Genomic DNA, 16,663 nt, shown 5'->3' with positions numbered 1-16,663 from the left:
CTTATAAAAGTAAACATAATATCTTTTGGTTTTGTAATAATGAAGTTCAACAATAAGTATGAAGATACGCCACTTTTCATTATCAACAAAAAATTGCTGTCCACTAACAACAGCCCACAAAAATGAACACCTCTGCTCCTCACTCAAGTAAATACTATTTTCCATATTATGCAAAGCATCAGCTTTTGCAGCAGTTTTCATAAGAGATTGCTGGTTCCCCTGAAAGTTGTCAAGCAAAAGCTACTTCAGACGACAGACTATAGAATTTGTTTCTGATAATGCTAAGATTGCTTTCTAAATTGTTTGCATTTTGCTTCCAGTAGCACAAGAATGGGCAAAAGAACTCTTTATAGAAAGTTAAGAGATGGACTAATTGTATGTGGGAAAATAAGATTTACATTAATAGCTTATTATCAGTCTGTTTAGTTTATAATCTTGTTTCATTTTGTGATCTGTAACATGGTAAAGGATAAACATTTCATGCTTATTATGTATTATGCCAATTTTTGTCCAAGGGAACATCTTACAATACTGCTTATGAAGTTTTATGAATAAAGTAATTTAAATGAAAACTAATAATATATGGATTTAAAAACAACTTTATCCAAAATAATTTTTTAGCAAACAATAAAAATCAGCTGTGAATCAAGCATGATGGTACTTTCATGTACTGGTGAAATTCAGATTGTTCTAAGGTGAATAATGGCAACAGTTGATGGTGGTGGATGGCTACAATAACAGTGAGAAACAGACATAATATATTTGAAAAGTCTGGAGAACCATATAGGCAAAATGTGATTGCAAGAGGTAAATGATCCTAAATGTAGAGATTTACTTTCTAACAAAATCCATATATCCCATTTTGGAGATTGTATATATATATACCTCTTGTTAACTTAATACTACCTGTTGCTGTAGGAGCAGCAAAGTATTGGGTGCATATGTTTTTAAGGTTGAGTGTATGAACTCTGCTGTCTGTCACTAGTGGGTAATGATGCTTTTTTGACTCAATGAAGTCTTGCCAAGTGATAATTACAGGAAGTACCTTGCAAAGTTCAAATATCTGTGAAAGGAGAAAGTTATTGAATTGTGTGATTGTGGAAAACTTCCAAAGAGCTTACCAGTCTTTTACATATGTGGGAAACTATATGGCTCAGCTCACACTCATGAAGTCATTGAGGAAAATAAACTTATGATGAACAGAGGTTCATCAACATGTCTTTCAGAATTTAAACTATCTAGAAATTAGCAGCAAAACATCTTTTATATGACTTACGGGCAGCCCCATGGTAGGAACTTTGGTCCCATAAGGATGATGCATTTACCAGTTAAGCGAGTCTCTGAACACTCCTTATGAGGATTTAAAATTATGGCTAAATTATGTAAAATTAGGTCTACCGGCTGCAACTTATAATGATTTTTTTTTTTCAAGAATGGCATAGAAAATCAACCTACAGAAAGTGCTGGATGGAATATTTTTAGATTTTTTTTTTGGAAAAGTACACTTCAGAAGTTGAAAATACACCTATTTGAAGTAGTATATAAAGGACACTTAGAGTAAAATCATAGTTCAAACACTATGTTCATTTGCTCATCGTAACAATAGAAAGTAATTTCTGTGACAGGCAGAGGAAATATTTCAGTTTTCAATATGTAAAAATGCGGAGTCCCTATGTAGCCAAAGATATCCCTGAACATTTGAAGTACTCTTTGATTATCCGTTTTGTGATGGCCCTGATGGGAACAGAAGTCTGAAAGTTGTCCAGTGTCAGGATCACAAGTCTGCAAGGATCATATCCATCCAGGATTTTGGAGCTCAGCTGAACACAAATGATCATGTAGTTTCTAGACAGTCAGTACTCTGCTCTGTTAGCAACATTTTTTGTGATCTATGATGTACAGTTGGCAGAAGAGGATACCTAAGAGAATCAGAGCTTTTCATCATTGCAGGCTGACATGTATTATATATAATAGTTTCATAATCCCAGACAGTTGTAGGAGTTGATAATAAGTCCAGTATTGTTCAAAATCTTCATTTATGATCTGGCTGATGGGACAGAGGGCAGCCTCAACAAACTTCCAGATAATACAAAATCGGGAGAAGTGTTTAATACACCCGATGGGTGTGCCCATTCAGAGGGATCTTGACAGGCTGGAAAAATGAAGTTCAATAATGAACTGAATCAAGAGATCAGAACTGATATAATATGGCAATTGTTGATGTTCTTCCCTTTTGACTGCCTGTTTAATTTTATTCCAGTACCACAATGCAAAAAGTAGACTCTTTTAATATCCTTGTAAGATTTTGAAAATGAACGTGGCCATGCATAGAAATATGACAGGTATTTTAATGGTTTGTTTTATTTGTAAAATTTGTACTTTTCAGATTGCTTGATTTTCTTAAATTTTTATTTTTTTTTTTTAGAGAATCATTTGGTTTGGGTAAATGAAATATCAGACCAAGTATTGTAACTGCACTGCTGGTTCTAATTACACATTCAAGTATTTTGCTATTTTAGAAATTATAAAAGTTCTGCATATGATTTCATTTATTTTAGGTTCTGTGGTCTTTCGAAGCTGGCCATTGGATCTCAGAGGAACCATATGAACTTTCATCCAACTTCCCTGCGGCTCCTGTAAGTTTGATTGCCCTTTAAACTTTTAAACACACTTTTATCTGAAAAATTATTGACCCTATACAAAGGTATAATGATCATGAATGCTATGAAGAAAAAACATATTTGTTAAAGAATATACTATAAGGAGTTATTTTCTCCTTCATCTACTAATTTTTGAAGTGTATATAACAACTAACTTCTGAAACTTATGCAAAACATTACACAGAAGGTGCAAAAGGTCAATTCACCAATTAACAATGGAATAAACTAACATCTTGCCTAAATATAAATATACTTTAATTTACTTGTGGCATATCTAATTTCTACCCACACATATATATACTGGAAAGGCACGTTATTGTCTAGTGAGAAGATGTGTCACATCATGGTGTCAATATTTTCAGTCTGAAAATAGCTTTTGGAATGTAAAATTACTGTGGACTTCTAACACTATTTAGTAGGTAAAATGAAGCATTTGTCCCTTCTTTAATGATCATTGCTGAGCTCAAGTACTGAGTTGCAAACTAACACAAAAGTGCATTTGTGGAGGCATGGTATATCTGTGCAGATCTAAATATCTGCATTCCATGTGTTGTAACTGTTTAAATGCTAATTTCATTTTGGATTTAAAATACTCCAGCATGTTGCTGGTTGATTACTCCAATAGTTTTGTGAAAAAGGTTTCACAATTTCTCTTACACTGAAGCTAGATAAATATATTCTTATCCGTTACTCGTTTCTCAAAGTTTCTTACAGGTTTTGAGCACAGAACATTTAATGGAGGTTGAACTTTATTTTTACCATAGTTGTACTGACTGTTAAGGGGTCATTTTTAACTTTCCTTCTAAATCCATAGTTTATGTAAACTGACTTGTTCAAGACAAAGACTTGATTTTAGGCTCCATGATTTTAAGCTATAATTTCCCAAAGTGAAGAGACACTGTAACATTTTTTTTTTCTGAAACAAGTTCCAAGAAATCAATCATTCATTATAAAGTAGTATTTTTTCCCTAAAGGCGGGAAGCAAACTTTTAATATAACAAATACTTTAATGGCAATGCTTCATGTGAAAAAGAAACAGGCATGTCCTTTTTTTTTTCTGTATTTGTACAATAAAAAACAAAACAAAACAAAAAAAAAACACCCTACCACAGTACTTCAGATCAAGCTGCTTTGAGTGTCTTCTCAGACAACCTTGTCTAATAACCAAGTATGCTATCAGTAACAACTCACATAGCATTCTTGGGAAGTGATTCCTGCTGGTGTTGTTTTTTAGATTCTGTTTACAGTTTTTGTTCCCAATGTAGATCTAGGAGGAGTGGAGAGATGATGAGGAGATAAAATGGAGGAGGCATGGTTGTGCTGAGAAACTTGTTTGCAGGGTGCTTCTTCAGCAAACAAAGTCGGTGTTGAAAGTGATATTTCTGTCATCTTTCCATTCTTGGGTCATTCTTGTGTTTTACTGTAGATAGTGTAGATACCTCATAGTTAAAGATAGAATTTTTGTTTGAGTATGAATGGAGTTTACCTTTCTTTTCTTGTTATTTCTTCTCTGCTTCCTAATGGGCATTAGAGAAAATGGAAGGGCATTCTACTTTTATGTACTGGTTATTTTTACATTACAGGAAGGAATCTAAAGGGAGTTACATTATCACTGTGTTTTAATTATTTGTATTAAACCAAAGGAATGGTTGCAGCCTTCTTTTTCCTATTGCATTCAGTCTGAATTGCCTTCCTCTCACTTCACTTTGCTGTTTGCAGCTTAATCCATGCAGTCTCATTTAGATAATGAGATCATTTAAAACAGATTCACTCTATAATTTTACATTCATGTTGATGATGAACTCCATGTTAAAAAATCATTTAACAATTGATCTGTTAAATGTCTATCACGGTATCATTAATCATTTTCCTGGAATAGTCATCAGAAAGAGCCTTTTGCTTTATAAAAGCTTTTTCTTTTCCCAGCAAATTGAAAGTAGCCATGCACTTTCTATCGTAGAATGGCTAGAGTAGTGTTTGTGTTTTCTTATTAAAATAATGAACATTATTATCAACCAGAAGTTGGCACTATTTTTCTTTGCTAGGTAAGTATTCATATTGTACAAGATTCAATCAATTTTTAAGAAGCCTTTTTCAGATTATTGGATTGGATTATTATTGGATTATATATATTTACTATCAGAAATGTTGGGAGTATTTTATTTATCTGATTAAATGCGATGAAGGAGGAAATATGCTATTTCTATTCAATTTCATATAATCATAAAATATCTTAAGTCAGAAAGTACCTGTGAAGGTTTTAGTACCTGGCTCCAAGCAGATCTAATTAGATCAGGATACTAAGGGATTTTTCAGGTCCACCTTCATGCTGATAAATAAAAATCCAACTATCTAAGTGGAATTTCCCAAATTCCAATTTGTGTTCATTGCTTATTGTTCCACTGCAGTGCACCTCCAGGTAGGGTCTGCCTCTGTCTTCTGTGTCAGGATGTTGTAAACAACAGTAAGGTCTCCCTTTTTTCTTGTCTTGTCCAGGCTGAAAAAAAAAGGCCTTCTCTCCCAAACTCTCTCTGTACATCATGTGCTTCAAACCCTTTACTATATTGGTAGTCTTCTACCAGACTAAAGACATGTAGAAATTCATGAAAGTAATTTTGTGAAGTATTCTTTTTAATTTGGTGTATCTTTACAAGTTTCCTACGAGAAAAAATAAATTACTTAGAGTAATCTTAAATATATTGAAATTGTACTGTACAACTCTTCAGATGATGACTTAATTTACATTATTTATTTATTTATTTTTATGTTTATTTAAAATCAGGTCATGAAGTAATATTTAGAAGTATTTTTTGTCTCTAATGCTCTTCAGTGATGCTGACATGTATTTTCAGCAAAGAACGGTGGTGTTGTAAATGGTAGGGTAGTCCAACAGAGTTTTAATGACTGCCAGTTTGAAATGAAAAGTTTACTTCTATCTTTCTCAAAATCATTTACTGTTTTTAAGATACAATGCCTTTTATTATGCAAGCCTCCAGAAATCTTGTGTCTGGGCTTTTTGCTTTGTTTTGGTATGAGGTATTTTAGCTAATGGTATGAGGTCTTGTAGCTAATTCAGTCAGCTGCTGAAATTAAAAATTTATAAAATTATTACTTTAAAGCAAAGACTAAGCATGAGAATTAAATTATGTAATTAAAAAAAAAAAAAAAAAGTCAAAAATTACCTGGTAGAGTCATTTATTCACATTGTGTCATACACTGAGGGCCTACCTTCTTCATGAAAAATTTTGAGGGAGAACCTTACTGTAAAAAAAATAATAATAATAATAATAATAAAATTATAGTATGACCTTTGGTAACTTACAGATTCCCCCTCCCCCCCCCCTTTTTTTTTTTTTTTCCAAAACTTATTTCTTTAAGTCACAGGCATAAATTGAATTTCATCAAATAACATGCATATGGTTTTTAAGATAGGTTATTTTTACAAAATATTTAGATGGAATACGGCACCATGACTGATTGTCATAGACAACTAGACATCTGGTGTTAATGCTGTTGTCTCAGTTTATAAAACACTGGTCAGTTATTTTACAGGTAAATGACAAGGTAATAAAAAAGTGCAATTTTCATAACAATGTAAAGAAACACTATAATTTGCAGGGATTTTTGTAACTTAAAGATAGTGACTGTAATACGTGCAAACTGAAAGAAATGGTGTTTTTTGTACATGGTATTTCTCAAGAATAAATGCAAAGTACTTAAATGCTATTCGTCCTCTGTTAAATAAAGTAATACAGGCTGTTGGGAAAAAAATGAATAAGTGTAAGAAATTGTTTAGGAGGTTATGGGGGAAAGAATGTAATAACTACAGTATTGAGCTAATTACAGAATATAATTTCTATGTACATAACGGCAAACAGGCACACAGATAAATAGTTCTAGACCTAGTTAAGTGTTTTATATTAGAGTAATGTTTGAAGTTCAGTGATGAGGCAAAATACATATTGCTAAAACTAGTTTAGATATTTTTCACAGTTCCAGTTATTTACTAACACATACATAACATAAATGATCGGTAAAAGACAGTCCTTCAGTTGTCTGACAGTTTCTTGGATATTCTTTTTATTCAGTCATTTGGCCAAATAACTGTTATATCATGTTGATGCTTTAGACTTTGTGTCTAGTTGAATAATATGAGCTTTAGTGGATCAAGGCTATTGCAATTCAAGGATTGGAATGAACTGATCCCTTCAGAACATTAGCGCATGTTTTCTGGGCTTGAAAATGAGACAAGTTGCAGATGTGTTTATATGCTTGGCAAATGAAGTCTTTGAAGACTATACAATACATAATTCACATAAGAATGCAAAAGCATTTAAAAATCTGCTGGTCGAATCATCATAGTCGTGGCTTTGAGAGAGTATCCTGAGCCTTTCCAGTAGTACCACTTAATACCGTTGAACTTGTTGTTGTTCTGTCGTAATGGGTAATACATTCCATTGAGGTTTGAAGGACCACATGCATCAAACCACCACCCTGCAAGATCAGAAAACAAAGGAAAATGTCAGCAGATGAAAAATATCTGCACAAATAATTTTCCAAATAGTATATATGAAGACTTTAAACTCTTTTTTGTCCCCAAATGAGAAACAAATCTAAAACCAGTTTCTTGTTCCCCTGGTTTGAAAGTGTCAATATAAAATATTTGCCTCCAACCCAGTAAGGAAAGGTATTTGGGTATTAACTACATGTTCTTAAAGTTTATGTAATCCTTTGGAGTTTAAAGTTGCATAGAGAAGACACTGAAGCTATGTTAATTAATTATCAATATTAAATTATATTGACTATCTGAGGGCAAAACTTTATTTAAAGTGTAATGATATTGAGTTGTCTTTGCTTTTCATCTTCTCTTTTGTACATTCCTGTTCTTTGCAGATTTAAATTCCCTTTTCAGTTGTTTTTAGAGGATTAATTCAGCTATCTGTTTTAGTTCTGTGTGCAGATAATATCAAAAAACTGTGTTGATACATGATAAGAAGGAGAAAAAAGCAGCCCAAACTTATATTGTAACCTTGTGGTCCTGACCTGTTAGTGGGTCTTAGTGGGTCATAAGGAAAAATTATTTTTATTAATAAGATAATATTTTTATACTTTTGTTATGATGGTGATAATATGCATGTTCTGTTTTACAGGGCAGCAATCCAATTATCCTTTTAGATTAGCAGAAACTCTTTTTGTGCTATAGGGAAACAAACCATTTCTTAAGAGATTGCAGGAAGAGAAGTTAAATTTACAAAAGTTGTTTACATTTCAGAATATAGAATTCTAGATTGACAAATTATAGCATGACTTGTGTGGTTCAAGGTCAAAACATCACCTAGAACTCCAATAAATAGTGAACGATTATTAAAGTGTACATGCCTCTTAAGTGATTTATCTTAAATGCATGCATTGACATTTGAGGATCATATTGAAATACAGAATTTCAACTTCAATTCAATGTCACTTCAAAGTACAAATACTTGTATCGTTCCGTAGTATATATGTCATATGGCAGGTTTGGGGAGGTTCTTCTCTTTTGGATAGTTAAGAAATGTGTTTGTGTCTAAAAATCAGGAGCCATTTCACTGATCAACTGGATCTCTAAAATAAGTTTTGAAGGCCTTTAGGTGTTTTAATCTCTGGGACTGTTAACTCACTCTTGGAAGAATCTGCTGTCACTCTTAATTGCAGACTTTCTTGTACTCCAGCTTGAGGGACTGGGGTGTGTGTGTGTGTTTGTTTTCCCAATTTTAGCTTCTCTTGTTTTACATTAACTTTTGTCAAATGGTAAAATATTTCATTTAGAGTCACCACTCTAGCATTTCTGTCAGCTTTGGATTTCTTCAATAGTCAAAATTTAGTAAGTCAAAATTATCACTGTTTATCTCATAGACAATTTCTGTGCCAATAAAAATAGGAAGACTGAGAAAGAAAAAAACATTCCTACCTCCTGTTAGCATTTGTGAACATTTGCAAATACATTTGTCATTGTCTGCATCCTTTGTGCTAAAATCATTTCCTGGTTGGCTTATACTGCTTATTTTGCCTGCTGTCCCCGTAAGTCCTTTAAGGTGGATCCTGCAGAAGAGAGGAATGGAAAAACAAATATTTTGTGGAAGTTTATGACAGTTGATCTACAAAATAATGATGAAATAATTTGCAGTAAGCATCCTGTTCGAAGAGTTCAGTTCTCTTCTGGCTAATGCACTGTTGTACTGAGCAGAAATGGTCAGCACAATATCCTAATGAACAGTGTCCATGTTAGCAGAGATGGCTGTTTTGTTCATGCCATATTAGAAGAAAATGACAGCAGGTAGATAATAATTTTTTCATATATAATTTCTTAATTAGGCTTTCTTACTTCTGTAAGTAGTCGTGTGCATTTTTTTTAAATCAAGTTAAAAAGCTTAACCAAAACTTTTTAATTTTTTTTTGGTTCCTATTTTGCTATTACCACACTATTGCAATGTAGCATTACAACGTGGCATCTATGAGATAAGAGCATTACCAGGACTCTCAATTACCGACTAGTAACTGATACTAAGGATTTTCTAAATATTTCCTTTTCCACTTTCCAAATTCCTCTTCCTGTTAAGTTTGTTTCACTTCCCTAGCAAGTCAAGCTTTCATCGATGCTGCTCCTGTTTAGATCTCCTTATGCAGGTACAGACACAGTGAGAAGAGATACCGGAGCACTGACCTGGGAAGGCAGTTACACAGCTGTGACTATGTTATGCAATTCAAAGTGAATGTCTTGAACTGTGTGGATTTAAACCCTCTGCTCCCACCATGACCCTTTACTGATTGCATTTCTGTATCAATAGCTTACCTTTCTCAGAGCTATTCTCTTTGTTTAAGGAGTAGAACTGACTCTGAGAACCAGCTTCTCCCCAGAGAAGCATGTAATACATCTTCCATGTAATTCTCTGATTATGATAGAAGTTGTCTTTGGGAATTTAATAGATAAGTTATTTTAACCTATTTTATATTTCCTATGTAAAAATATTAAGAATGAATGAATTTGCATTTCAAAAGATTAGCTCATTACAAATTTCCTCAAAAATCTCAAAAAGCTAAATATTCTGTTTGGGTTTTTTTTGGTTGTTGTTTTTGTTTTTTCTTGAGGCAAGTTTAAAAATTTAAATTTAAACACTGGTCCCTGTAAGCCAGTTTCTAACATACTACTAAAGGTTCTGAGCACAGAGTATGAGTCTAAGCTTGATTTGCAAACATATTTTGAAGTTTAATATAAAGCAGAGTTTCATAGAACTGAATCATTTTTTAAATGTATGGCTTACAACAGAAGATGAGAGTCAGTGGATATAAATTGAAATGAGATTCTGATCTCATCACTAGATGTCAGGAAATCCTCACCATGCAGACAAGCAGTGGAAGAGGTTGTACAGTCTCCATCTTTGGAGGTAATGAAGACCAAAGTGGATAAAGCCCTGAGGCACATAGTCTGACCTCATAGCTTTGAGATCAGGAAGTTGGACTCAGCTAGAGTTCATTCTGATCTCAGTTTTTTCTGTTATTCTATGAAATGTCAGTTTTATGAACCAACTGCATTCTTAATGCAGTCTTAATGTTTTTAATATAATGAAAGTTGTTCTTGATTGAATAATCTCTATTTTTTTTTTTTATAATTTTAAATATGTTCTTTAAACTACTGCATTCTGTGATGCAGTCTGTGTTTGGATTTTTTTTCAATATCTATATACAGACAACCAACTTGGTTTTCAGTAACCATTTTTTAATCATGTAAATGGACAAGGGTAATGACCCATATTGCAAAGGTTGTCTTACCAAGTATTTTAATGCATTACTTTAAAAAAAAAAATCTCTGCTGTTGATTCTAACTGTTCCCAGATGAAAAAATATTTGCTTTGGAGATGAGACAGCTGTATACTACTAAGGCATTAAGATCTAACATTCAGGGGGAGGGAGATGCTGATAGCGTTAGATTGCTTTGCATACAAGACCTGAGTTGAAGTAACAACTTCATTTCTCTTGGCTGTCAGATTGACTTTGTTTACATCAAATAGTTGCTAGTGACCTTGGAGAAATTGACCTAAATGTAGGTATTTTTCTCTGTACAGTCAGGTAAAGCTCGATGAATTTGTAAGATTCATATAAAGAAATGTTTCCCAGACCATGTAGTAGGAAAACATCTGTTATACTGCGGAGTCTTGAGTTCTTCTATATACCATCATACGATATCTACTGCAGACGAAGAGCCTGTCAGAGTATGAACTGCCCATATAATTCAGTTGTGGCTGATACTATGTTAAAATGCTATGATAATATTAAAAGTTTATTCATTTTTTTTGAACAAGTATGTAAGAAAAAACTGTGAAGTTTATATTTTAATGAGTTATGGAAGCAAAAATATGTCCATTAAAATTCCTGTTAAAAGTGGATGGTTTGTAGGGGTTGGGATAGTATTTGGTATTAGCTTCAGATTCATAGGTAGGAAGTTTATTCTTTGAGAATCCAAGAAAATGGTTAAAAGAATGAGAAGGTAGCATTAGCTCTGTATGCAGTGAACTTCTGGTGAAAGACTGAAGTGGAAAATCTCCTTGCAGCATTGTCTATCTGTCACTCACCTTTCAGAAACCTATTGATTCCCTGGTATCATGATTTGATAGTCTCTTGCCATTGATAGTCTTTGATAGACTGATAATCTTAAAGCCATTTGCAATGCTGATCCAGCAAATGGTTCCTGTTTGTTTGTTTTTTATTCAAATAACAAATGGTAAATGTTAATTTTGGTTTAAAACTTAGGAATTGTTACAATTTTATTTTGGTAAAGAAACATTTAACTGTTTAACTGTCTGCTTAAAGACAAGGTAACTCATTAACAGATTTTAGGAATTCTCTCTTTAAAATGTCAATTACAGTTACCCAGCTGCAAGATACAAAATTTTGTTGAGACAAGAAGAAAAGCAAATCTAGAAGTTAAATTTGTCTAAAAGTTCTCTTTGACAAATTTGCCTGTGATGTGAAAATAAAATAAAACCCATTTTCCGCCTCATACCTTTCTACTACGGAGCTTTGAGAGTTACCCCATGTGTACATTTGAACATGACAGTTATTTTTCTGTGTAAAGATGAATCTACATGCTTAGAGCAGAAGATGGATGTACAATGCCCCTCTTTCCTCTGCAACTACAGACTTGTTCTTATTGACCTGAAAACTGTGCACTGCCATCTGCTGTATTAGTATGTGTATCCTGTACTATGCCATACTCTCTTCATCTTTGTGCATCTGGTTTGTTACGCACACACAGTGTGCACTAGCAAAATGTACATTGTCTCCTTTGAAAAATAAAAATATTAAAATATTTTAGGGAACAGGTGAAAAACAAGACAAGTGCTACTTTCTGAGTGAATTGAAAAAAAAAAGCACATAATTTGTAGGAAACAAGATAATGCATCTACACAGTTTAGGATAATTTTCTTCAGATCTTTTTTTTTTTTTTCTTTTATTCAGATCAGACTTTCCTGCTTACCTGTATTTTTGTTCTTCATTTGCTAGATAGAATTGGTCATACAAAGAATATGCTTCGTTTCCTTCCCAGTCTTTCAGGAGTATTTTGAGAACATAACGCTTCTGATTTGTCAGTTGAGAAACAAACTCATTTCCTAGCCAGTACTCTCCAGCAGGATCACCAAATCCCTGTAATTCAAGTAGTATATTTAAATAATTGTGTTTTTTGTGTGTGGATTTTTTATTATTATTTGTGTTTGAAGTGATCACTTGATCCATTTTAACAGTCTGTTAACTCATAATTTTAGTCTGTGAAGGTTCTGGATATTTCAAGAAGTTGATTTCAGCAATGACAACTTTAGGAATCTGAATTAGTGAATCAATAGATTATTTGGAGCAAGTTGCCACTAGCAACACAAATATAAATAACTCAAAAATGTGGACATATCATGGAATAGTTATTAATGAAAAGTGAAGTCACTCTTTAAAAACAAATACCACACTTGCAAGTCTGCGTCAGAAAACAATTCATACTACTCTGACATTTTTAAAATGAACATCTAAGGATAAAGGCAATTTATAAACTCTTCATGATTTCTAAGGATGCTAATAGCATCTAAGGATGCTATTATACTTTATTATATCAGATTTTAGATTACAATAACTAATATTAAAGCCTCAGAAAATATCGTTTACCATCTTGTAGTCTTTCCATGTCCGGTGAAAATCCACACTGCCATCTTCACGCCTTTGCATAATTGTCCAGCCTCCTCCATTAGTTTCCATGTCACAGTAGGCCTATCAGAGTAAGTATGTAACAGTCTAAGTTCATGCAGTGTTGTGGAAAACAAAACAAAACAAAAAAAAACCATAGAGCATATACTTTGCATAATTCTCTGTAGTGGCAAGTTTTAAAGTATACAATGTGTATTAACCTAGAAATGTTGATTTTCATAATCTTCGTAAAATAATTTGTGGTGTCCACAAATAACTCACTATGCATCAGAACACAAACAGCACCTTAAAAACAGCTGATGGCTAGTGTTAAATGGGTCATTTAACGCTGTTAAATTCAAACAGTGAACAATCTGAAAAATGTTTTTATTTCCACTGTCTTTGTTCAATATGTTTGCAGATTATCTACACCTGATTATGAATCTAGGTGTAGAATTGATAGCTGAAAAGTTAAATCTTGAAGCCATGCTGTTATTCAGACTACAACAAATGATCTGTATTGTAGATATTCTAGAACTAAAATGTAGCTACTATACTATGATGTTTCCAAATATTCATAGATCATATTTGACTTTACCAAGTTATTGCTGTACATTTGAAAGGATTGACATATAGTAGAAAGTTTACTGAACTCTGTATTAAAATACACTATAAATGCATCCCCAGTACAACATAGTTCAAATTTATAGGTGACTTGTTCAGTTGATCTCTTTCTAAAATAAAATAGGAAATGACTGGTATATACTCACTAAACTCTAAGAGAGAAAAGGTTCAACTGGGAAGATGCTGATAGAAATAAAATCTTTTGAAAATTTGGAGGTAATTTTTGAGTCATGTTTGAGAAAAATAGGGAATAAATTAACAAGAAGAATCTGTGAATACTTAGGATCTTTTTTTTTTTTTTTTTTAAATGAAGATTTAAAATTATTACATCTAATTCTGTTTTTCTGAAACTAGCAAAACTTAAGGGAAGTGTGAAGTCAATAGAAAAGGTTGTGTAAAACAGTATAATTGAAAGTCATATTGAAATCACTATCTGCATATATTGGATGTTAGTACAGATACTCAGAAAAATCTTAAAGTTCTTTGTACAAGTATTTCTGTTTGGAGACTTGATACTTTAATGCTTTAGGTGCTCTTATTTAGAAGCTTGTGTATGTATGTGGTTTTCAGCACTTCCTGCCAATATATTGAAGTTCTGGGGCTTCTTCAGAATCATTTCAAGTTTGAAAGTTTTGAAATTATAGTTTCAGCATTAAACTACATTAAATTTTAACCTGTAGGGTAACTATTTAGCTATATCATTAAATAAGCAAAATATAATCTTCCCATCTACAGTAGTGGTGTCAAGACTTGACTTCTTAGACTTAGAATATTTCATCATTAAGATTAATTAAAATAAAATTTAAAAATAAAATTTAAAAATAAAATAAAAAACAAACATAGAACCACAGAATCATAGAATGGCTTGGAAGGGACCTCATAGATCATGTAGTTTCACCCCCACTAAACCAGGTTGCTCAGGGCCTCATCCAACCTGGGCTTGAACACCTCCAGGGATGGGGCATACACAACCTCTCTGGGCAACCTGTACCTTGCCACCATCTGAGTGAAAAATTCCCTCCTAATCTCTAATCTAAACCTCCCCTCTTTTAATTTAAAACCATTCCCCCTTGTCCTGTCATTTTCTGATTGCGCAAAGAGTCACTCTCCATTACATGAGCATCTAATACATGAGCATCTCATCATTAATTTGAGATTTCTCCTTTATTTAAAATAAATAAATTGCTTGGTGGTGTTCCTTCTTGCATAACTCATTACTGCAGCTTGTGACAATGTGTCTAATCATGACTGACTGTCACTGAAGCTGTATGTCTTTCTTATCCCCATTTATAGGAGATGGTCTTTTTGGTGTTAGCAGTTTTTAGTTCTTTGTAGGAAATGGTTTCCTAGACATGTAGGAAAGGTTTCTGAAAGGTTTCTGAAAGGAAAGACATGTAGGAAAGGTTTCTGAAAGGAAAGCAAGCCCTTAGAGCTGATTATATTAAACATATTAGTGTTTCAGTAGGCTACAATACATAGGAAATCTAAAGCAGGTGCTGTATTTTAAGGTTGTGTCTAGACTCTGTTCAACATCAGAGAATTGTGAGACATTCAACTGGAGATTTTAGGAAAGAGATTTTAGAAGGAAGAAAGTGAGTTGAATTAGGGACTGGTTAAAGTATGTCATATGAATAGAATTTAATTGAAAGCAGCAACTTTATTTTGTACTGCTGCATGAAGTTCCTTATACCTCAAAGCCTGGGGTTCCTTTGCTTATTTGTTTTGTTTTTAACTAACATCTGTATTTAATGACTGGTAATGATTTGGTAATGGTATATAAATTGAACATAATAAAAATGAAAATTGCTTTGAAAAGGAAAGTATAACATTCTAAAGATAAGGTATTATACAAAGAGGTTGATCTGTTTTAAAAAGTTATTTTATGATGTACAGTGCATATATGAAAACTGATTGCCACAAAAGGCTATGAAGAAGGTTACTAAGAATGGGATAAAGCTGATGCAGATACTTTTATTAAGTGTCTCTGTAAGATAAAATGCTGATCAAAAAAGTGGTCAAATATCATTGTTTGTAGAGAAAGTTGTTGATTTTGAAGATTCATCCCACTGAAAAGACTGTAAAGTAAACCAGATTTAGAACAGAACTGATTCAGCCTTCTGTGAAATGTGTAGTTTTTAAATGCTTATAGGGAGAGACCAGGTATTAATTTACATGGTCCAGTCTGATATTGCTGTTGTAGATGTTAATTGATGTTTTGAATGTTACGTACAAATTCCTTGGGGTATATCATCTACATTTCAACTGAAATTATTAATTTAATGATATAAATGCCTTAAAATAGTGCAATATTCAGTCCTAAGGAGATTAAAATACTCTCAAACTGCACTTCTTACAGAAAATAGATACTGGCTATAACACAAATATTTTACATGTGAATGGCAAGACAACTGACTTTATAGACACAATAGTCTCTTTGTGATAAATTCTGTAGTAGTGAAAATTTGTTCTGAAAAAGGAAGCAATTTAGTAAGAACTGAAATACCTAATGAGAAATTCAAGAAGAGACATCCATAAAAACCTCATGTAGATTTTCCAATAATGATTTTATAAATTTTAGGTAAATTTCATAGTATTTTTTTCCACACCAAATAAAATCATGTTAGTCATCTGTAACTGCTTCTAAAAGATGACAGTTATATGGTGTTCGAAATTGAAATCTTTTCCTTTATTATGTGGAAAGTGTGGCACAGCAGAAGGGCTTGTATTGGTTTACATCATCTCCTTTTAATGTCATAATAGCTGTTGTAAAAGATGACAAGATAATTGTTGTTTGAGATTTCAGTGTATGGTTTCTAACTGTTGTATTTTGTGGTTGTACTCTTGCCCCCTTGAACTAGCTAAAATGTTAATATTATTTTTACTTTAAGTAAGCATCACACTGTGAAACTTTTTGCTTTCTGGATTGACTGGCAATCTGAAACCCTCTCTCACAAGCCCTCACCTATTTAGCTTTGCTCATAAAATCAATCCTTTGTTCTCCAGATCATTATGCTAGAATAATTTATATTAAAATATTTACTGTGAAACTAAGAATTTCAAATCTGCATACAATCTTGGTTTCTTATTTGGAAAGGTATACAGTAAATGAAACATTACAGCAAAGATTGCATAAAGAAAAATAATTACGTAAGTTGATTTGTTACTTTTTACAAAAA

At 32.7% G+C, this 16,663-nt stretch overlaps 2 protein-coding genes across 7 annotated transcripts in view; one reads left to right on the top strand and one right to left on the bottom strand.

Annotated features, from left to right (window-relative positions):
• The window catches only part of MCPH1 (microcephalin 1), a 125,683-nt gene that overhangs the window by 39,103 nt on the left and 69,917 nt on the right, over window positions 1–16,663 (top strand). For 2 of the 3 annotated variants that reach the window (XM_027455113.3, XM_027455112.3), the window contains exon 12: window positions 2,559–2,636. In XM_027455113.3, the coding sequence (XP_027310914.2) occupies window positions 2,559–2,636 (78 nt within the window). Of the gene's footprint in view, window positions 1–2,558; window positions 2,637–3,925; window positions 5,842–16,663 lie in introns of those variants that run through there. The other variant, XM_038175946.2, reaches the window with a different exon arrangement.
• ANGPT2 (angiopoietin 2) overlaps window positions 6,721–16,663 on the bottom strand; it is a 43,702-nt gene continuing 33,759 nt past the window's right edge. For all 4 annotated transcript variants that reach the window (XM_038175948.2, XM_038175950.2, XM_038175947.2 and 1 more), the window contains 4 exons: window positions 12,846–12,947; window positions 12,172–12,338; window positions 8,608–8,738; window positions 6,721–7,154 (listed from right to left, as the gene is read on the bottom strand). In XM_038175948.2, coding sequence (XP_038031876.1) covers window positions 6,994–7,154; window positions 8,608–8,738; window positions 12,172–12,338; window positions 12,846–12,947 — 561 coding nt within the window. In that variant the 3' untranslated portion in view covers window positions 6,721–6,993. The remainder of the gene's footprint in view (window positions 7,155–8,607; window positions 8,739–12,171; window positions 12,339–12,845; window positions 12,948–16,663) is intronic.

Source organism: Anas platyrhynchos, chromosome 3 (assembly GCF_047663525.1).
Source record: "Anas platyrhynchos isolate ZD024472 breed Pekin duck chromosome 3, IASCAAS_PekinDuck_T2T, whole genome shotgun sequence".
Taxonomy (NCBI): Eukaryota; Metazoa; Chordata; class Aves; order Anseriformes; family Anatidae; genus Anas; species Anas platyrhynchos.
The sequence above is the reverse complement of the archived record's forward strand: the minus strand, read 5'-3'. Positions and strand labels throughout refer to the sequence as shown.